This window comes from Rhineura floridana, chromosome 3 (assembly GCF_030035675.1).
Source record: "Rhineura floridana isolate rRhiFlo1 chromosome 3, rRhiFlo1.hap2, whole genome shotgun sequence".
Lineage (NCBI taxonomy): Eukaryota > Metazoa > Chordata > Lepidosauria > Squamata > Rhineuridae > Rhineura > Rhineura floridana.
Window position 1 is genome coordinate 107,494,005 of NC_084482.1, and position 23,678 is coordinate 107,517,682.

General features: G+C 40.3%; 1 protein-coding gene across 4 annotated transcripts in view; it reads right to left on the reverse strand.

Annotated features, from left to right (window-relative positions):
- Nucleotides 1–23,678, reverse strand: part of FAM13B (family with sequence similarity 13 member B) — a 99,844-nt gene that overhangs the window by 49,602 nt on the left and 26,564 nt on the right. For all 4 annotated transcript variants that reach the window (XM_061617241.1, XM_061617238.1, XM_061617240.1 and 1 more), the window contains exons 5-8: nt 15,316–15,490; nt 14,088–14,229; nt 12,499–12,656; nt 2,274–2,315 (exon numbers count right to left, since the gene is read on the reverse strand). In XM_061617241.1, coding sequence (XP_061473225.1) covers nt 2,274–2,315; nt 12,499–12,656; nt 14,088–14,229; nt 15,316–15,490 — 517 coding nt within the window. The remainder of the gene's footprint in view (nt 1–2,273; nt 2,316–12,498; nt 12,657–14,087; nt 14,230–15,315; nt 15,491–23,678) is intronic.

Genomic DNA, 23,678 nt, shown 5'->3' on the forward strand with positions numbered 1-23,678 from the left:
GGTTGCTGACCAGCTCCAGGCGCTATTGGATGAAACCAATTATCTAGATCCATTTCAATCGGGTTTCAGGCCCGGCTTTGGCACTGAGACGGCCTTGGTCGCCCTGTTTGATGATCTATGTCGGGAGAGAGACAGAGGGAGTGTAACTCTGTTGATTCTACTTGATCTCTCAGCGGCTTTTGATACCATCGACTATGGTATCCTTCTGGAGAGGCTTGCAGACTTGGGAGTTGGAGGCACTGCGTGGCAGTGGTTCCACTCCTACTTGGCGGGCCGTCTCCAGAAGATAGTGCTTGGGGAACACTGCTCGATGCCGTGGGTACTCCAATGTGGGGTCCCGCAGGGCTCGGTTTTGTCTCCCATGCTTTTCAACATCTATATGAAGCCGTTGGGTGCGATCATCAGGAGTTTTGAAGTGCGTTGTCACCAGTACGCTGATGACACGCAACTCTACTCCTTTTCATCTTCTGCAGGTGAGGCGGTCGATGTGCTAAACCGTTGCCTGGACGCGACAATGGTTTGGATGAGAACTAACAAACTGAGACTCAATCCTGATAAGACTGAGATGCTGTTGGTGGATGGATTTTCCAATCAGGTGGTGGATACATATCCTGTCCTGGATGGGATTACACTCCCCCAGAAGGAACAGGTTCGTAGTCTGGGAGTCGTTCTAGACTCTTCCCTGTCACTCGAGGCTCATGTAGCCGTGGTGGCACGGAATGCGTTCTACCAACTTCGATTGGTAGCCCAGCTACGTCCCTATCTGAGTAGGGAGGACCTTACATCAGTAGTACATGCTCTGGTAACCTCACGTTTGGATTACTGTAATGCGCTCTACGTAGGGCTACCTCTGAAGACGGTTCGGAAGCTACAGCTGGTGCAAAATGCGGCGGCCAGACTGCTAACAAGAACGAAGCGGTCTGATCATATAACACCTGTCTTGGCCCGCTTGCACTGGCTCCCTAAATATGCTTCCGGGCCAAATTCAAAGTGTTGGTATTAACCTATAAAGCCTTATACGGCGCGGGACCTCGATATCTGTCGGAACGCCTCTCCCGCTATGAACCGGCTCGTACACTACGGTCTGCTACAAAGGCCCTCCTCCGGGTTCCGACTCACGGGGAGGCCCGGAGGGTGGTGACAAGATCAAGGGTCTTCTCAGTGGTGGCCCCCGAACTGTGGAATAGTCTCCCTGAGGAGGTCCGCCTGGCGCCGACACTGTCATCCTTTCGGCGCCAGGTTAAAACCTTCCTTTATTCCCAGGCATTTTAATTTTAATTTTTAATTTTAATTTCTGTTAATGTATTGTAATGTCTGAAACTTGATTCTGAGCCTTTGCTGTTTTAGACTGTGATATTTGATTTTAGACTGTGATTTTTTTTGTACCATACTGTATTTTATTGTATCTATGTTCACCGCTCAGAGAGCTATTGCTAGTCGGGCGGTATATAAGTTTTAAAAATAAATAAATATAAATAAATAATTAAATCTCCTATGTGTTAGATATGTAATAGGTTAGTTTCTAAGTTTCTGCCAGGCTGGGCTTGCTAAAATGTGTAGGAGCCTGCTTGTTTCAGGGATTTTTCTAATGCTATTTGTAAAATTAGCAACATGGGCCCAAGTACACCTCAAATAACTCTGAATGTGAAGCTACTGCCTATCATCAGAAACCATCTTGGTCACTGGCTCAGTTGCCGTGAAATCATGAAATCTTCTGATGCTCAAAGTAAAGGTACCAGCAATATAATATTGGCAAACAGTGCAGTTTATAAAACAGAATGGTTCGTTAGGCAAGAGGAAATGTTTCAGTAGGGTACATGGAAATTCAAGGCTGACAAGGAAAAGAGAAAGCAGAGGCAGAAGAGCTGATAAGTGAAGTCAGAAGCAGACACAGGCCAGCATAGCTGAAGATGGCAATGAGGCTGAGAAATAGGGGCATAAATAAAGTATTGTGGCATATATGCTTGAGGGAAAGGAGTGCAACAGTGTAAGAGGAAAGGAAGACTGAAGGCAAAAATTCACTCAAAGGCTACATGCTGTTAGATAAGCTAATGAATAAGTAGTGTTACCTGGAATATCAGAAAATATGGGATACAAAGGGGGTTAATTTTACATATCTCTTAACTAGCCACTCCAGTCTTAGCTAAGGGTGTCTGGTTATATCAAAATCAGCCAGTATTTATCAATCCAAAGCTCAAACAGTACAATACTTTCATAACAAAACACAGTTCAATTATGAGTAGCTTCTATTCCTATGGGGAATTTATACTTACTCTGCAGAGGCTGGCAAGATGCTTAAGGGGGAGAGATGAGCACTGCAATGAAAGAGAAATAATGGTTTCCGTTTGCCAAAGAACATTTCAATATCAAACAAGGGTTCTATATTAAATCTAATGGCATTTTTAATAATGGTACATATCCCTACCTTAAAGAATATAGATCAGCTGTTGCCGATCTTTATGGGTTTATGGACACATTTGGTGTTTGTGCCATGGGTGCTTCTCTCTCCCCTGCCCCAGGTCACTCCTCCACCCAGCAGAGAAAAAGCACATCTACATGAAACCGCTGGGTGAGGTTGTCCGGGGGTTGGGGTTCGGTGTCATCAGTATGCGGATGACACCCGACTCTATTTCTCCTTTCCACCTAAAGCCAAGGAAGTTGTCCTGGTCCTAAACCAGTGCCTGGCATCAGTGATGGACTGGATGAGGGCAAACAAATTGAAATTAAATTCAGACAAGACAGAGGTGCTCCTGGTTAGTCGAAAGGCAAATCAGGGAATAGGGATTCAGCCTGTGCTGGATGGGGTTACACTCCCCCTGAAGACACAGGTTCGCAGTTCGGGTGTGCTCCTGGACTCAGCTTTGAACTTGGAGGCCCAGGCCTCTGCAGTGGCCAGGAGTGCTTTTGCCCAGCTAAGACTGGTGCGGCAGTTGCGCCCATTCCTGGAGACGCCTGATTTGAGTATGGTGATGCATCCCTTAGTTACATCCGGTTTAGATTACTGTAACACGCTCTACGTGGGGCTGCCTTTGAAGACTGTTCGGAAACTTAAACTGGTACAAAGAGCTGCAGCCAGAGAGTGCTAACTGGGGCTGGTTACAGGGACCATACAACCCCCTTGTTACGACAGCTCTACTGGCTGCCAGTTTGTTTCTGGTTACAATTCAAAGTGCTGGTTTTGACCTATAAAGCTCTATACGGCCTAGGTCCAGGCTATTTGTCACACCGTATCTCCCTATATGAGCCTGCCCGGGCATTGAGATCCTCAGGAGAGGCCCTTCTCTCAGTCCCAACACCTTCGCAAGCACGATTGGTGGGGACGCGAGATAGGGCCTTCTCGGTGGCTGCCCCCAGGTTCTGGAACTCTCTTCCTAGGAAAGCACGAATGGCCCCTTCCTTGCTATCCTTCCGTTGGTAGACAAAGACTTTTTTATTCCGACAGGCTTTTGGACCAGAAGATGTTTAAGATAGGGCCTCATAAGGTCTGTTGTATTGTTCTATTGTCCTATTCTTAATGTTTTAAATTGTCTTAGTATCTTCAGTGTATGTTTTATGGTTTTAATGTCGCGAATAGTTTAATTCTATTTTAATGGTATATTTCTGTATGTTTTTTTACCTATGTGTAGTTTTTATTTGTAAGCCGCCCTGAATTCCAGTTTTGGAAAAAGGCCGGGGTAAAAATAAAGATTCATTCATTCATTCACCTGTACATGTACATACAAACACTTTGCTTCTCCACGGGGTCTGAGCAAAAGTCAGATCCAGGAGAATTAAAATATAGTCTTGAATTTGTATGATTTTACAACAGGGCCTCAAAATACCATCGTCTAATTAAAACTTACAATGGTAGATTGCACTGTAAAAGATATAGGTCCAATGCTTCCCAGCACCATAAAAACATTTATTAAAAGGTACAGATCCTCATGGCTTTTACATAGGGTGACAATAAAATTACCAACAAATCACAGAACACAACTGTGGACACAGCTGACCTATGATTTGATGGTGTCTTTGAGGGGATCCCTTGTAAAAATTACGAGGGCCCATTAAAGGTAGATAATTTTGTTTGGTCTGTGATTTTAAGCAAATTGACCTAATGTCCAAATCCCAGACTAATATATGGATCAGAATATGATTATCCCCACAGCTTGGAAGTAATTCATTACAAGTAACTAATTACTTGTAATTCATTACTTTTTTGAGTAACGAGTGGGTAATTCCCTTACATTTTGATTGTAATACAACTGGGAGTAATTTTATCACTTTTGTGGAGTAATTGTAATGTTTCCAGCATTACTTTTGGGCATTACTTGGGAGGGGGAGCAGGGGAAAGTCTTCTACTCCTCTGATTTGTGGATGAAAATCATGTGCCTCAAGCTGGGCTTCTGTGCAGCGTCGCTCTTCCCTCATGCTCTGTGGGTGGGTAGGAGGCAACGAAGGAGGTGGAGAGTGAGACGGGGTGGAGTGGAGAAAACAATTGTTTAAAAAAATGGACGGCGGTGGTAAAGAATGGAGTGGAGGAAGAAAGGAGCTGGAGGGCAAGAACATGGATAAAGGAGGAGAAGGAGGAAGCAGCAGAATGGAGATAAAGAACTGTGGAGATAAAAGATGAAGACGTGTGTGTGTGTATACTGTGTTTACACTTGGCACACAAAGTGGCCTCCACCACCCTCTCTGGCTGCTGTGCTGCATTTGCAGTATTTTAACTTTTTTGAATCTCAGGGGAAAATGTTTGCTTGGGAGAACGTCCCTTAGTTGGTGGCAGGGCAGGGTCCGGGAGGTGGTTAAGTGAAAGAGATTATGCTCGCTGGCGGGGGGTGGGGGTGGCACTTGGTTTGACATCCAAAGATCTGAGTAGTGGCCTCTGCCTCCCTCCCCATCTCCTTTACCAGCAGAGAGACCACCACTGCTATCTTATGGATAAAAAGAATTATTCTACTACTTCTGTATGTTTGTGTTTATTTTTAATGTTATAGGCGACTTAGTGTGCAGCAGCCAAGGCCAGCACTTTGTAGGCGTTTTTTAAAAAAAGTAACTTAAATGTAATTGTAGTTATTACTTTTGAGAAAAGTAAAATAATCCGTTACTTTCAGAGCAATTGTAATTGTAACAGTAATTACTACCTTTTTTGGCCATGTAATTGCAACTGTAATTTATTACTTTTTAAAAGTAATCTTCCAAGCTCTGATTATCCCTTGGATTTCACACTTCCCCAAATTTTGAGATACAGTTCTCCACTGGAAAAAACATACCAAAATGTGTGAAAAATCGGGGCTTCTTTTAGGAAAAGATGCATTTAGAAATGTGTACATTGAGATGAAATATTCATTTAAAGTACTATTTAAATATATATTTTCTCGGCACTCTATTATTTTTTCTTACACCCATGACACCCCCATTTTCCTCCTCCAAATCCACAGAAGTATAGCTGCTCATGTGCCAATTTGAGCCTTGGAAAGCACATAGAGATAAAAGAGGAAGTAAGAGCATATTGTTTTCTCCTTCAGCTTTATGTACTTTTCAAGAGGGAAAGGTAATCACTCTCGCCAGCATAAGGCTTTGCAGGTGCTGGGGAAGCCCTCAAGGGCACCACTGCACCCACAGTCAGCATGATGGTGAGCCTAGATACAGAACAATACATGTAAGCCAATTTGCAACCATGATACTTCAACTAAACTCTTGGAGTGGTATCCAACACTAGCCCTACACAGGGTAGACCCACTGAAGTTAATAGACATGACTAACCTAGGTTCATTAATTTCAGTGGGCCTACTGTGAGCAGGACTTGGTTGAATACAAGCCTTAGCAAAAAGCCACACAGGAACCATGCATGACAGTACCAGAATAAGATAATTAATATTTATATAAAGCACTGTCAGAATATAAAGGTTACATGCAACTAGGTTTTATTCAAAGTAGACCCACCGAAATTAATGGACCCATCCGTCTTGCTCATTAATTTCAATGGGTCTACTCTGAATAGGACTAGCATTCTAAGATTTTCCCAAGAAAGTCCTTTCAACAACATTTAAACCCCATACCTTCATGACAAAAAAAATGTGTAGAGGTAGTCTTAGCTGTTGATGAGTTGGGAATTCCATAATAAATGTGGAATGCAATCCCCCCAAGACACTAGCCAAAGCATCAAGATTTTTCTATGAACACAGCTAGACCTTCTTCTCAAGCTCATAGCTACAAATTGATAAAGATAATTTTACATATTTTTGCAGGAAATCCACAATAAGCAGCAAGTAGCTTTATTTGGTAACTTTAAAACAAGAGGATTATTTATGCTGCTTGTGTTGCTGCTAAAACCATTATACAATATCCAAATAAATAAATGATCCTAATATAAGATATATTATTGTCAGCAGGCTTCTCAGCTCAATGAAAGCTTACATATGTTTGCATGCTGAGCACAGGGAACTCATTATGACACCCTACGCAAAACTCTCCTGACTTATGGACAAACTGAAATTTTAATAGGAGGCAAGATTAATAGATTCATAAATCCTGTCTTAAACAGGAAACAGAAAGTTGAGTTACTTAACTATATTACAGAGGTATTGAGCATTTTCAATTAGTGGCGGCATGGAGGTATCATAATTCCAGTACTGATAGTTGTATAAGAAACTACAGGTTCTGCTGATAAAATTGTGAAGTAAATAGCAATATACTACTCGACACGTAAACATTTCCAGGAAGACTGAAGCCACGGAACTCCACCATCACTACTGTGCCCCATTACATGGAGCTGTGTGTACTGTCTATGGGTTGTATCCAATGAACCTGTCCCATTAGAGCAGGGGTGGGGAACATTTTCAGCCTGAACAGAACAAGATCTTTATCTTCACAAACCTGTCCCCTCCAGGCCACATTTGACTGTTGGGTGGGGCCACTCACCTGATGTTACAATGACATCTGGTGACAACGCCTTTCAAGTATGCACTTCAGAGTGCCTCACTTCAAAGTGCCTCCAGTGCAGATTAGGGAGGGGCTGGGAGAAAAAATCCCATTGCACAGATGTAGTCCTTGTGCTAATGAGACAACCCTGGGTATTCCCCATGTGTTTAGTAGGGTGAAGGGGGGTGTTACCAAGGAACTGGCAGTGTCCTCAATTTGGTTAATCTTGCACATCAGCAAATGAGGTAATGATTAAAATTCAACTATGTAGTACAGAGATGTTTATTGCTTATCTTGCATCCCTCCCTGCCTCTTTCTCCCTAGCATAATCGTATGCATGTTCACTTAGAAGTCAATCCCACCAAATTTAATAGAGTTTACTCTCACGGGCTCAGTTTGCAGAAATGTTGCACCTAAGAAGTGTTACAACTGAAATAAAGAGGATGGAAATCTGTTGTAACAGATTTTACTCAATATTCTTAAAAATACAACTGTTTGGGGAATAATGATGGATGGATACAGTATGCCAAGGATCTGGATTTATCAGGAATCCTAAATGAAGCTCAGCATATTGCTTTTCCAAATAGAGAAAGCTTCGCCGAGCTTGAAAAACTGCATCCAAAATGCAGATTCATGCCAGAATGGTTAAGATGCCTGAAAGTCCTTCACTTTTGTAATAAAAATGTCTTAAGACAGGGAAATTAAAAATATGTATCTCATGCACTAAAACCCATATTTTCCCAACATGTGTAGTTTTCTATCAGAAAATGTAAATGTTATATAAATATTTGAACTTTTAATAAAAGATCAGGAAGTCAAAACTTCAGTGTCTTACCCTCAACTAAGCCATTAGAAACCAAATTTTTACAAGGGTTTTCAAAAAACAGCGATTTTGAACGTTCTCTTTCAGTTATTTACTGTGCACTTTTCCTACAGCATCATTATGTAAACTGAAGCAAGTTACCAGAAAGAATGCCACACACCTTCCTGCACTAAGTAAACATGTTAGGAGAAAAGAAAATGGCAAGGAGCAGGAAACCACTTTTACAGGGAATGAATCAAGGAGCAGTGGACGTATACAGTACAGTTAAACTCTGGCACCTGGCAAAAAACCAGAGCAACTGAGAGAAGGGAAAAGACTCAAAATTGTTTAGGAACCTGACAAAGTGAAAAGAATGGGAGATTACCTTCTGGGCGACAAAAGGGAGGCTTAAAGCCTCAGTATGAAAGTATACAGTCAGAGGATAGTTCTTGTGGGGGGAAGCTCTGATCAGACCTAAGTATATGACAGCACACCATGAGGCCTAACAAGGGAGAGGGATCACTGTATGAAAGCATTATCAACTCAGTAACCTAACAGTAAGTGCCTAGGGTTATAGTCCATTCTACTCACAGGAGACCCACTGAAATTAATGAAACTAAGTTAGTAGTGTATTAACTAACTGGCTCTTTGTTGTATTTACATCGGGGGAATGAACATGAAGATTTTCTGCTCTATTCCCTACAAAGTGGCTAGGAATGTCAGTAGCTTTTCAATATCATTAATATACCATTGTGTTCTCTATCAAGTATTTCTTGCACATACTAACATACTTACAATTTCACAACTATTTTTATTCCTTAGAGTTTGTACAAATTATTGTTATTGTGACTAAGGCCATCAAGCCCAGTGTTCCATTTGTTTTTTAGTTCAGCTTATCAAAAAAAATATCCCTTTTTACGACTTACCTTGGTTCTAAGTTAACCTATTCTGCTTTTGATAACCAGCTGTGAGTTTCAGGAAGGAACATTTAGAGTAGCTGATGTTACATTTCATTTATTGCATTTGTAATATGAACAACCCTTAACCCACAAAATGCTTTAGTTTATTGCAGTTTTTTTCTTCAATTAAGTAACTGCACAGCATGCTAGGTTTCATATTAGCTATTGGTACATGGGACCAAAATGAAAGAGTAAAATGCTTAGGCAAAACATGAAGGGAACATTAAAAGTAACAAATTCTAAATGAAAACTTTAATATTAAACAATATGGCATTTATTTAAAATACTACTATATAATATGCACTCAGCCACTGATACTATGTATTACAAATGCTATAATATTATACAAAAGTGCTAAATTGACATAACTGAGGATAAGGGACTAGGCAAAATTTAGTGTTCTTACTGAAGGCACCGCTTTAAGGCAGACATTCAAGAAGCACACAGAAAACAAACTGAATCAAAATAAAAAACAATCCTTACTTGTAGGAATTTTGATTTTGTGTTCTAAAATGTCCAAGTCATGCCAGACATGGTGCTAGACTACTCAACATTAGAACTAAACGTTCTACAGTCTTCTTTCTCCCTCCCTCCCCCCACAACTCTACCTCTTCAATGCAGTTAAGGTTCTAAGAAAAACAAGTGTATTAAACCAGCACTATTTCATAGTTAAAAGTCTCTCTAATCAGTTTAACAGATTTTGATAAGATGCCATGCAGCTTCAGTTCAAAAAAGTAACAAATGATTCTATCTCTTATCAGTGCCCTTCCAAACATTTGTATCATTTTGGTGGTCTGCTGATGCAGGATGACACAGCAAGATACCAGGATAAACATTTTAATGGAAATGCATTGTAGATTCTCTCACGCACTGTTATTTTCAGTATCAAAAATAAGCAATTAGGGAAACATTCACATGCTTGCTTTTCTTAATTTGGACAGCTTATCACTGCATGCAAGTAGTTTTACATTGCAGGTACACCTTCAAACACATTTAGTTTGGCTTTTAAAAAGTTATTCCATTCTTTTCAGCTATCCTTTTAAGTTGATTTACCTGTGCAGTAGAACTTTGTAAGCCATTCTAATTATTTTTGCTATTCCAAATGAGCATTTCATGTAAAAACACTTCATTTGAACAGCTATACAGAATGGCAGTCTCTGTTGACTATTCATTCTCCTTGCTTGATTTCAATAGCTGCCTGTAAGATGGCACTTTTGGAGTGCTGCACTAAGCCCTGCAGTCTACATAGAAATAGACTGCAACATGAGGTCACTACTGACAATAAGCTGCCCAATCAACATTTTAGCTCTAGTATACTTTTCATCCTACTTCTTGGTGCAAGATGGAGGATCATACAGACTTCTGACCAGATTGCAATCCATTCACCCACTTTGCTCACCACATTTAAGAGAAACCAGATAATATTCAGAGGAAATATGATATGGGATAGATATGAACATATAATAAGAAACTGAATAGTTATCCTATTTTCAGGTATTCCCCACCATTATTTGTGAAAGAGTCCTTGTGATGCAGCTGCAAAGAATAGTGGGAGAATAACAGCCTCAAATTGCAATAGAGCCAGCTTTAGTTAACACAAGAAAAGTTCTTAACAGTAAGTAGTGGACTATGAAACAGATTTATTTCAAGCATCGCAGATCTTCTAGCTCTCAAATGTTTTAAGGGGGGATGAACACCTGTACAGAAGTATTTAGGTATAGAAAATCCTGTTCATGCAGGATTTAGATACTAGTTGAAATGAACATGAACTGCCTTCAAGTCAATCATGACTTATGGCGACCCTATGAGTAGGGTTTTCATGGTAAGCAGCATTCAGAGGGGGGTTACCATTGCCTCCCTCTGAGGCTAGTCCTCCCCAGCTGGCTAGGGCCTGCTCAGATTGCCACAGCTGCACAAGCCAGCCCCTTCCTTGTCCACAACTGGGCTCCTTGGAACTATGCAGCTTGCCCACGGCTGCACAGGTGGCAGGGCTCGTAACCCCTGAGCCACTCACTGTGGGGGTGATCTTTAGCTGGCCTTGACACCCAGGAGACACGAGCGGGGATTTGAACTCACAGACTCTGGACTCCCAACCAGGCTCTCCTCCCCATTGTGCTATACCAGCTTCTCAGACACTAGTTAGGTGCAGGGAATTCTGCCGGTACATAAGAATTCAGATTCTGTCTCATTTTTTTGTTAAACCAGTAACAGCATCAGCAAAGGAAGTGATTATTTAATTCAGCCATGATTTTTACAGTACATAAAACTATTTAGGCTGTGAAAACGAGATTTCAAGGAGACCATGAACCACTGCCAAAAAGAATTGCAAAGCATCCATGCTTTCTAAAAAAACCAAATGATTAAATTATAATTCTTATAGAAAATGGGTGAAGCTATATTGTTATACAGATGTTAACCAAGCGTCTTTATGCCATGAGTAAAACACTCATGGATTCTGGTAACTGAAACACTGACCCAGTTCAAGAAGTAATGACCAGACCACAGCTGGACATCAGGACCAGGCCTCTGGTATGTATGCTCATTCCTCTCCATGTATGCTCTCATTCCCTGACTTCTCAGTTCATGACAAACAAGTTTGTTGTTACATTTAAACCAGGAAAGCTACAGTACATGAAAGCCATATTTTGCCTTCAAGCCAGAATTTTAAAAAAAAGTTGAAGTGGCTTCTAACCTGGAGCTCCCCTATTTTAAAATTTTGAGCAATTACGGATGTCAAAAAACTTGAGCAAGTACAAGGGCCAAATGTGGAACAAATATGGGTTGTACTGATACAGCAATATATGGAAAGGATTGTGGAATGGTATAGAGCTAGATAGAATTAGATAAGTTACCCATCTTGCTTTGTGGAATACTACATAACAAAAGTGTATAGACCAGTGGAAAGGACAAACTGATGAAACCCAGTAGGTGATCTGAAAGTTGGGTATTATTTTGACTTCACCTTATGTTTGTGTGTTTCCAGTACCCATCTCCCAATTTTTTTTAAAAAAAACTTCCTCTATTATCATGAAGCCCCACTATATGCATCTTGAAACATCTACACCTCAGACAGTACAAGTGTTCATACCCATGAAGTCAGAAATTAAAATCTATGATCATTTTTATATTATTTTCCTTCCAGTGTATATAGTATAATGCCCATTTCATCTCAACAAAATTAGTTTTTAAAGACATATAGGACACAATCCAGACAAAGTTGAGCATTGTTAAGTTCCAATCATTTAATGAAGGAGATTGAAGCACGTTTAATTGTAACTTAAATCAATGGAATATAGAACTGCTAGATTGGGCCACGCCCACTGAATTCTTCAGTACTGATAGAATCAAAAGCAGAATAACATGTAAAATTACTTTGTAATAGATTCTTTGAACTCCTCGTAGACAAGGCATTGACGTAGTCAATACAATATAATTGTCATTTTTGCTGTGAAACATGAAACTGAATTATTTTCATATACAATACCATGACAGTTAGTGACAAAAGCACTTTGGGTTTGAATGTGGGAAACTCAAGATTCAAGTCACTCCTCAAATGTTTAAGAGCTCACTGTGTGGCCTTGGATATGTTACTGTCTCTCAATCTGACTTCTCTAACAGGATGGTTTAAAAGCTAAATTGTTCCTGTGAGCTCCATAGAGGAAGAGTGGGATACAAGATGTAATAAATAAATTCTGAAGAGCTATTTTCAAAATGTTGCACAACTGAAAATATAAACAAATCTCAAAAGCCAAAAGGGAAAACATAAGCAGCTATACTGAGACAGTCAGGAAGTAGCACATCTAGTGATGTTGTCTATACTAAGAATTCTTGTACCTTGTTGATGCTGAAATGCTACATGACTCCAAGATGCTCTCCATCATATCTTGAGGCTCTATCTCTTGCCTGTATTCTGGGTCCTCCATGTTTTCTTCTTCTGGCAGTTCTTCAGACTGTTCAAGCTTTATTTCTTCTTCATCCAAGATATCATTTATCTTTTTTAAACACACACACAAACACCAGAGCAGTAAGATCATGATTTCTTAAAAAGCCAGGCTATTAAATTTCAAAACTGGAAAACTGTGTTCTAAAAATAAAGTTGCTTAAAATGTATAGACAATCAGCACTTTGTGACTTAGATCTCAGCCCTAACATAGGATATAAAAACCAGCTACCAAATATATTTTCTAAACATTTTCCACAAAGCCACATCACCTGTCCTCATAGCCCAGATATAAGATATTGTAAATCAGCTATGATATTCAATTTTAAGCCAGCACACAGATGGAGAAAAAACCAACTCCCTTTCATGGAGCTAAAACCACCAGGACATCTAATCCAGGGATCTCCATGTTCTCACACAAAAGTATTTCCAGCTACCAAGTTTTTAACTGGTAAGGCCAGGGAATCAACCGAGGACCTTCCTAGGTTCCTTGCTTTACCACCAAGGAATGGTATCTCCCTCCACACTTCTTTTGATGCAGAGGTCACTGCAGTTTCTGAAAGAGATACACTTCTTGCACAACTGAACAGCAGCTTCTTCAGCAGTGGGAACCCTATATATAAAATAACCTAAGATTTTTTGTTGCCACATCACTACTGTAGCAGCCAAATTCAATTCCTAATTTATAACAAAATAACTTAAGTAGTTAAATAGAACCACCAAATAACTTATTTGTGAAACTCCTTTCTTCAGGTTTCACGCATGAATAAAGAGCAAGAACAAACTGCAGACAGGTGGAACTTGCATTGATGCCCATGCTGCAGAAATTGTCACTGAAACAGCAGTAAGTTGCCATTCAGTCTTAAAGAGACTCTTAGCATCAAATGAAACATTGTCTGCTCAAGTGTAATTTTGGCTCTGAATACCACTTCTTTAGAAACTAGTTCATAACACTAATTTATTAACTTTTCCATAGAAATAGCTTTGTTGCCTAATTTCTGAGCCATAAACACAATTACAGTTCCTTATAACAGTATACAACAAAGGTAGCCAACGTGATGGCCTCCAAATGGATTACAGCTTCTGGCATCCCTAGCCGTTGGCTATGCCGGTTGGGGCTAATGAGAGTTGAGAGTCTGGAGGGCACCACGTTGGCTACTCCAATATACAACAGTTAAGTATCCACAAACTTGTCTGGTAGGGTCAAGTTACTCTGGTGAACAGAATACAGAACATATCTCTGTTCCCCAGAGCTCTCGTTTGCATTTCAGTCTTGAAAATATCAACCATCTCTTCCCCAGGTTCTCTGCAAATACCAGAGGGATTTGGGAGGAGTGTGTTGGGTGTAACCTCAAATAAAGAGACTGACTGGTAAGTCAAGTCACTATTAGTAGACTCACTCCTCCTGTTAACATATAATTAAAATTATTCCATTTTTGACAGCAAATTATTTTATTAAACTGAGAGTATACAAGATTCTTACCTGCTCAGTTATTGAACTTAAATCATTAGATGAGAAATCTTCCTCTTCATTTTCAAAGAGTTCATCATAATTCTCCAGCAGTCCTGCCATTATTCTGCTAACAAGTTCTTGCTCTTTCTGATCCTCCACATCTGTGTAGATGCTAGGAAGAAAGGTAAAAACTAAATTTATGATTTATGAAACTATTTAATTCCTCAAAAGTGTATTGAAATGTTCCTACTAGAGAGATGTAAGGGGCTTTGGGGAAGAGACAGGGATGGGTGATGAGCACTCCCTCGACACCCCCCAATGAAAAGGCCAGGTAGGGGACCATGTGCTATCAGTCACTAGTGCCTGAAGACCCTTAATGCTTTCTGCTAAGCCTTTCCCAAGGGAATGGCTAGATGGGCCAGAGTATGCCTTTTGGCATCAGTGCCTAAAGGTGTCAGAACAGCCCCGTTTGTCACAGGTTCTTCCATCATCTTGGCCGCACAGCTACTATATAATCCTTAGCCTTCCTCGCAACTTGCAGCACCCAAATAATACCCGCCCTCTTCTGCAGCTTCAAAGTTGGAGGGCTAGCCACATGTCATGCTCATCAGAGGGACGCATCACACTTGCTGTGACATGGTGAGTCGATGTATTGAGTATCCAATGCAACAGGAAGAACTACACACAAAAGCACAAACGGCCATATGCCCAATATATGGATGTAAGCACCAGAATCTTGGGATAGCAACCACAAATAAAATTTATTTTTTGTGAAAAAAAAGTCTGCCTTTTAGAGTTTTGTACAAAAATTTGCATTTCGCAATACACAAGACTACAATTAGTACTATAAATATTGAACTGATTAAAACTGGGCTCTTGCTGGGAGGAAGGGCAGGATATAAAGTTGTAAGTCGCCCAGAGTGGCAGATTAACCTCTGCCAGATGGGCATCTTACAAATCTCATAAATAAATAAATAAAATAATAAATAAATAAATAATAACAATCAAGCAGGCTGTTAAATCACCATAATTTTTTGTTTTGTTTTAGATTCAATAGGTGAATTTGGAAATTTACAAGGAACCATGCAAACTTTGGTTTAACCATTTTCACTTGTTATAGCGGTCAGTACAGGAATAAAAAATAGTGGAAATAAGCGTTGAAATTAGTGATGTAATTGCTAAATTGTGAACAAAACTGCAAGCTTACTGCAAAGTCACATTAAAAGCAGGCAGAAAATGTTTGCAGTATCTGACTTACTGAAAGACATCAGGACCAAAAACTGCAGCTAAAGAACTTGCAGACCAAATCTCTTCATGATGCGCTGCTACATTAGCTAAAAATCTACACAGAAACTTTAACAAACTGTAATTAAGAGGTGGAAGCTGCTGCAAGAGGAACCTCAACTTTCTTCCAAATTCATCTTCATTAAAATCTGTAAAGTGTGATAGAAGAATAATCAGTATTGAAGTATCTTTCAATATTTAACAAGACAATTTTCACTTCAGCAGTATGAATATGTAACTAGTATAATTAAAATCCTACCTGTTCCTTTGAAAATTCTCAGTTTAGGACTTCCGGGAAGGGTGACTTCGCTTGTACCTGCTTTTGGGACGGGCTCCCGCCTCAAAAGAAGCTTATTCAGATATAAATCAGTCAGAACATTTTTTTTTTTGACTGATGAAATTTCTCCCGGGCAGGGAGAAACGTAGAGATCAACCTCAAAAGCCTGTTTTTGTTGGGAGGACTGGATTTCATTAATTTATGAGATAAGGTCCAGCCAACAATGCCGGACGGACTTTCTAACAAGCTCTATCTGCTTAAGCGATACGTTTATCTTTTCTTTAAAGAGAGGACTAACAGGCAAGCACCCTTCTTTCTATTATTTTTTTTACTTGGTTTAAATTGTTACAGCAAAAGGAGATTTGTCAGATTGATCGGCTTTGGACAACTTCTGGGTGAGATATAACTCTTTTCTGTTATTCACGAAATTAACAGCTTATCTCTGTTTCTGTCGCAAAAAGCTGTCCTGGAAGTGCATTCTAAAGATAATAAACAGAAGAGGGATTTCTATTCCTGATTTCTATTCCGAGGAATATTATATTGTCTGGGACTATTCTCTTTTTGGTCTATTTTATTTTGACGAATCTGCTTCTTCACGATGCCACTAACTGTTTTGATGCTGGCAACTAAATTTGTTTTGCATTCTTGAACATAGAGAGATAAGGCAGGTTGCTCTGTTTATACTGTGATGTCATCAAGCCTGGAATATTAACCCAATTGTTGCTGAAATAAGAAGTGGTTCTTCTTTATTTTTATTTTGCTTTGTTTTCGTGGTTTTAAAAATGGCAATCAAGAAAGTGGCTGAGAATCTGGAAGTAACTATGTTTCAGAAAATAATGGATGAGATTGAGATAACGAAACAAACCATGCGACAGGGTAGTAAGGAGCTGAAAATTGAACTGAGCAAAATGACGCAGGAGCTTAAAGAAATAGGGGATCCTGTGAGAGAGGAGAATGAGATCAGAGATGAGAAAAGAAAAAATAAAGGGAAGATACAAGCCCTGGAGATTGGAACAAATGTGGAATTGGAAAAAGATCTGGAGTTTATGGATTTTAGAAATAAAATCTACTGTTTGGAATTTAACGTTATCTCTGAAGAAATTAATGAAGATATTAGAGATAAAGTTATCAATGGCTTGGGTAATCTTCTGGACTGGAATGATGTGATGGAGCTTGATATAGAGAAAATCTATGGAATTAACTGCAGCCATGTGACAATGGAAAAACTCTTAAGAGATGAGCCAGTGCATTTTGTAAAAAAGAAGAACACAGATATGACTTTACAACAGTATTTCAGCAACTTATTCAGAATGGATGGCAAGAAAATATTTGGGATAGAGGAAATTCCCATCAGACTCTTATTATATGACTATGGTTACAACAGCAAGATTATTATGGAATACTGATAATGGAAGATTGGACACTGAAATTACTGGACTTAACAGGACTATTGAAGATGGAAGATGGAACTAATAGGGATAATGGAATAATGGCTATTGAAATTATTGGACCTAACAGATTCTGATGAGATGGATTAATCGAAATGTTTATTTGGACTATGGTTATGACAATAAGATTATTATAATTATTAACGAGATGGATTAATTGACATGTTTATTTGGAGAAAAATTGATAGATATATTTCTTAAAGAATTGAAACCTCTCTTTGACTTTTTGTGGAAAGAATAAAGTAATGTTTATGAGATTTGATGATTAATTAAGATAACTACTGGAGGAAAGTGATTTTATAATATGATTTAAGAGACAGGATTGTTATATATTGTAGACCTATAACTGATTTGATATGTGACAAATGGGAAGTCAACATTTTATTTTTTTTGTTTAATCATTTTTGTTTTGTTTTGTTTTTTGTCTTTGAATGTTTTATGATTTTGTTTTCTCTGTTTTATGAAAATTTGAATAAAAATTATTGTAAAAAAAAAAAAGAAAATTCTCAGTTTAGTTTTGTTTGTTTCCTAACCTGAACAGTATTCAGCACTTACAAATTTCATATTAAAAACACTTTCCCCCTTACTTTTTGTCTTCTCAGTCCATCTGATATTCCAGCAAGCCCTTATACATCCATGCACTTATTCTTTGTGAAATTCCAGTAGTATTCTTTGACCCAGTTCACACATAACACTAAGACAAACCATGATTTAGGAATGAGAAGACAAGTGGGTTCTTGGAGAGAAGACTGTTGCGGCTTTGTTCCACTTCCAGGTCTACTGCTGCTGTGAGTAAGCCATGGTTTGGGGCATAGCAATATGTTCAAATTCAGGCTCATGGTTCATCTCACTCAAGAAAAACCACAAGTTATAGCTGAGGTTCTTCCTATATCATACCACTTGTGATTTGTCTGGGGAAGATAAACCATGAACCTGAGTTCAGACATAATGCTTGGCCAAACCATGGCTTAGCTCACAGCAGCAGCAGGACCAGAGGAGCAGCAAAGCAGCCACAATCTTCTCTCAGGAAGCCCACAAGTTTGTGTCATTGTTTGGCTTAGCATTGTGTGTGAATTGGATCTTTGACAAATACTACTATAGTGGCTATTAAATGAATGCATACAACAGTCTTGGAAAAAAGATTTATTCTGTTCAGATACGCACATAACGTTTTAAATTCCCCATCACCCCCCCCCAAGTTTCAACCATTCCATATACAAAATTTACTTTTCAAGTTGTTACTATAATTTAGTAATTTAATTTTTTTAATGAAAATGTATATTCCACTTATCTGCCCAACAACAAGCTTCACAGCCAGCTGACAACAAACAAAAACACATTATACAAAGCTGTCAGTTATAACCAGGACACTATAACCAGCAGAAGTAGATAATTTGGACTAATAAACTACACTTTTCTTTTAAAGGAAATGTACTAGAAGCATATAATGTCAGCTTTAAAAACATTAGGAGGATATGATGTTTTCTCCACAACTAAACCAAATTTTCAAGTAACAAAGTTTTAATGTATAAAGCAACAGCCAAGCAATTTCAGCCATATTCCTAGGCCACATTAAGTTAAAAGGAAAAAAAATTGCACAGACATTTGGACTTCTGTAATGCACAGCATACAGGCCTCCCTTCAGTTCAAAAGCTACAGCTGACACAAAACTGTACAGCCACCAGAAGTTTTGTGGGGTAAAAACCTACCCCAGAAGCAGTTCTCACTGTGTAATTTACACTTTAGGAGACCTATAGGATAGTCTTTCTAAGACATTGTCACAAGTTGTCACCCATACTACGTCCCCAAATTTCAGCCAGTTACCACTTACCTTTTCCTTTTGGACACAAAAACTAACGAGGCCATAAAATGCCCCAGAATTGCATTCAATTTTGCCATAGGGTGTATTTATACCCCAGCCAATGTTAGGGGATTGAGGTAGTAAAGCACTCCATTCTTTTTAACCTTGATATTACTATCTGCCTCATTAGTACAAGACGTAAAACTGCACTATTCTGTGACGGATGTGTCCTTTTGTTTTCTAGCATTTGCAAACTTCACATTTTGTGTAAGTTTTTCTATTATTATTATTTATTTATTTACATCAATAAAACAATACAATTTACAAAAGGTAAGTTTGCCAAAGGCCCTCAAGGTGGCTTACAAAAAACACAAATACAAAAATACAATATACATTTCTTTGAAGCCCTATAGTACTCAAGTGTTCATTCATTCATTCATGCATACATTCATTCAATTTATATCCCACCCTTCCTCCCAGAAGGAGCCCAGGAGAACAAACAAAAAAGCACTTTAAAACATCTAAAAAACAAAACACTTTAAAACATATTAAAACAAAACATCTTTAAAAATGTTAGAACAAAATATCATAAAAACAACTTTAAAAACATCTTAAAAAGCAATTCCAGCACAGACGCCGACTGGGATAAGGCATCTACTTACACAGCTTGTTGAAAGAGGAAGGTCTTTAATAAGCACCAAAGATAACAGAGATGGCGCTTGCCTAATATTTAAGGGGAGGGAATTCCAAAGTGTCAGTGCCACAACACTAACTATGCTTCCTATGTTGTGCAGAACGGACCTCCTGATAAGATGGTATGTGCAGGAGGCCTTCACCTGCAGAGTGCAGTGATCGACTGGGTATATAAGGGATAAGATGATCTTTCAGGTTATCCAGGTCCCAACCCGTGCAGGGCTTTGTACACCAAAACTAGAACCTTGAACTTGGCCTGGAAGCTATTGGGCAGCCAATGCAATTCTTTCAGCAGCGGGGCACCAGCTGCAACTTCCGGACCAACCTCAAGTGCAGTCCCACTTAGACCGCATTACAGTAATCCAGCCTACAGGTTAACAGTGCATGTACAACAATGGTCAGGCTATCCCAGTCCAGAAATGGACGCAGCTGTCTTACCAGTGGAGGCACTCCTAGCCACTGAGGTCACCTAGGCCTCTAGCAACAAAGATGGATCCAGGAACACCCCCAGACTACGAACCTGCCCTTTCAGAGGGAGTACAACCCCATCCAAAGCAGGCAACTGACCAACTATCCAAACTCAGGAACCACCAACCCACAGCACCTCTGTCTTGCTATGATTCAGACTCAGTTTATTGGTCCTCATTCACGTCACCACTGATTCCAGGCACCGGTCCAGGGCTTGCACGGCCTCCCCAATTCAGATGTTACAGAGAAATAGAGCTGGGTATCATCAGCATACTGCTGACACGTCACCCCAAACCCCTGATGACTGCTCAAGGGCTTCATATAGATGTTATATAGCACTGGGGACAAGATGGTACCCTGCAGCACCCCACAGCACAACTGCCAACGGTCCAAAAGACAACCACCCAATGCTATTCGCTGAATATGACCCTGGAGATAGGATTGGAAGCAGTTTAAAACAATGCCTCCGATATCCATCTCTCCAAGATGTTTAGAAAGAAACCATGGTCAATAATATCAAAAGCGGCCAAGATATCAAGTAAGAATAACAGGGTTGCACTCCCCTTATCCTTCTCCCAATAAAGGTCATCCATCAGAGATACCCAGGCTGATTCAGTCCCATAACTGGGCCTGAATGCAGATTGGAATGGGTCAAGATAATCTGATTCATCCACGAGTACTTGTAATTGCTGAGCCACAACCCTCTCAAATCACCTTCCCTAAAAAGGAAGTATTTGCGACCAGGTGATAGTTGTCACAAACCAATGGGTCCAGAGTGGGCTTTCTCAGTTGTCGGATCATCGCCCCTTTCAAGGCGGCTGGGATCACTGTTTCTCAGAAAAATGCACTGACCACACCCTGGATCCACTCAGTCATACCCCCTCAGCAAACTTTTATAAGCCAAGAAGGGCAAGGGTTGAGAAATCTTTTTCGCATTGGATGGGAACCAAGAGACTCAGAATCTGGTACTTTCACAATCGAGGATAAGTTCGATGCTTGCCTCTTTAATATATTGGGATGCAGGCCCATTTGTAGACCACACGCCAGGTTCCGTCCTTCTTCCCCAACAAGATGATGACTGAGTAAAGCCCTGAGAACAATTCTTCTGAAGCTTGTTGTTTTGCAATGGATTTGGAGATGAGAGAAGGAAGAAACCTGGTGAGCAAGTACTCCATCATTTCTATCTTGTACCCCTCCTTGACTACCTTCAGTACCCACTTGTCCTGAGTAGTGTCCTGCCACCGGTGGAAAAACCTGCTTAGTCTTCCCCCCACCGGTGGCAATGCAACTGAGTCAGAACTGGTGCTGATGCTGGTGTCCCTGATTGGATGGATGTCAGGCATAAGAGACTTGTTGGAGTTTATTATTATTATTTATTATATTTGTATACCACCCCATAATCGAAGCTCTCTGGGCGGTTTACAACAATTAAAAATATTAAAAACAAATAAACAAATTTAAAAACACTTTTTAAAAAAACAATTTAAAAATACATGCTAAAATGCCTGGGAGAAGAGGAAAGTCTCCCACAACAATATGCTGACGACACTTTATGCTGGAATCTTGGTCGACTGCATGAGGGATGGCCACTTCTGAAATAATCACCACTTCCTGTGGATCTGGACCTACAAAAGGACGGGTAGGATGTGGACTGGTAGGGTGTGGATGGGCGCCTGTAGAAACATTTATCCTCTTGCTTCTATGAGGGCATCTTCTTCTTATCCTTCGATTCCACTAAGACATCTTTTAGTGCCACATCAGCTAATAACTTAGATCCAAAAAAAGGAACCAAAGCCAAATCAGAGCATGAAGCATCCACATCCCAGTGGATAACCCATAGGTGTCTGCAGGCAACCACTGCTACCACCATAGCTCTGCATGAAAATTGGCAGAGTCCATAGTAGCATCTGCTATCAACGTTAGGGACTTTGATACCTTTTAGCAGAGTCTTCCAGACTCTAGCAGGATCCTGATTAGGATTGTCCAACAGATCTCCACCCACAGCAGGGCTGCACTAGCAAAAACAAAGCCTGGCATGGAGGCATGTATTGACAGGGCATCCACATCTTGATAACACTTGACGGCCAAATCTGACCTGCATAGATTGGGGTCTCTCAGCTGTGCGTCTCCATCCTGGGGGAGAAGGGCATGGGAAAGTAGGGCCGAAACAGGACCATCCACTGCTGGAGTTTTAAGTTGCTCCATGATATCAGCATCTAAAACCTAGAACTTATTTGCATAGTTAATACCCTTTTTACACTGAAGTGGTGAATCCCACTCTGACTTCATTATTTCCTTAAAGGGAGCTGGTAATGGAATATACTTACTTAACATTTTTGGAACAGGCAGAAGCAGGGCACTTTTGCAAGGTGGTTCCTGCTGTTGCTGCATTGAAGTTAAATTCAGCTACTACTTTGCAAAATAAAGGAGGATAACATACCTCTACAAATAGCCTAGATGAAATTAACTCATCCACTCCCAAGCCATCACTCCATTCTCCTTCCTCTATGCCATCCTGATTGTTAGGCTCAGACTGAGTATCATACCCAGCCTGCAGTTGTTGTCTAGACATTGTAAGAGAGCCTTGCCCTCTAGAGGTTCTAAAGGGATTGGGAGAAGACAACATTTCTTGGTGCTCTACCCCTATGCGCCTCTTTGACAATGGGGAATCTGTTCCCCTATCACCCTGAGAAGGAGTTAGAATTCATTTTGCTGGCCCTCCCTTAGCCAACTCAGTTGCTAGATCCCCAATCATGGCATCTTTAAGTTGTTGGAGCACCTCAAGCAAAAAGAGATTAGGCAACAGGACCTGTTGTGGCTGTTGTTATGCTATTGAAAGGGTTGAGATGGGAGGGGCAGCCTGTTGATCCATTACATGGCCAGACTGACTGTGTGGCAATACCATCCCTTCCTCATCCAAGGACAGCGACTCTTGCTCCCTAGCCATACTTGGCAACAGATACGGAGGATCTGGAGAACGTGGATGCCATGCATTGTCAGGGCAGAAATGCATGGATGAGCATAAGCTACTGCTCTGCTGTGTGCAGAAATGGCAGGCGAAATGGCGGTCACAGCTGCTTCAGAAAAGGCGGGTAAAATGGCGGTTGCGGCTGCTCCACTATGACTCAAAAGGGCAGGCAAAATGGTGGTCAAGGCCATCCCACTCCTCTCCAAAATGGCAGGCACTGCTGCTTTGGGCGCCAATGCTTGCCTCAACCCCTCAGATCTTTGGATCACCTCTGTGGACTCACCGACCAGGGATACATTCAAGCCCTGGCAATTTCTTACAAGCCACAAGCTAGATCCAGATGAAGTTCCCTCACCGGGATTAGCAGGACCCAGATTTGGCGCCTGCTGCAAAGTGGCAGAAGCAGCTGTGCATGAAGCAGCTGGGCATTGATGGCAGCTACCACCGAGCGCTGCCCAAGCCTTTTAAAATGCCTTTTCTTTGTAGACTACATTTTGCTTTTCTCCATCTTATTTCTTTCCATCAGTAATTTACGGGAGTACAGATAAAAGAAAGGTTGTTGTTTTTTTAAAAGACAAATGGAGGTAAATATAGAGAGACAAACGAAGATAAATATAGACAAGAGGTATAAGGGCGTAAGAAACACATATAAATATAGACAAGAACTCAGTAAGGAGATAGA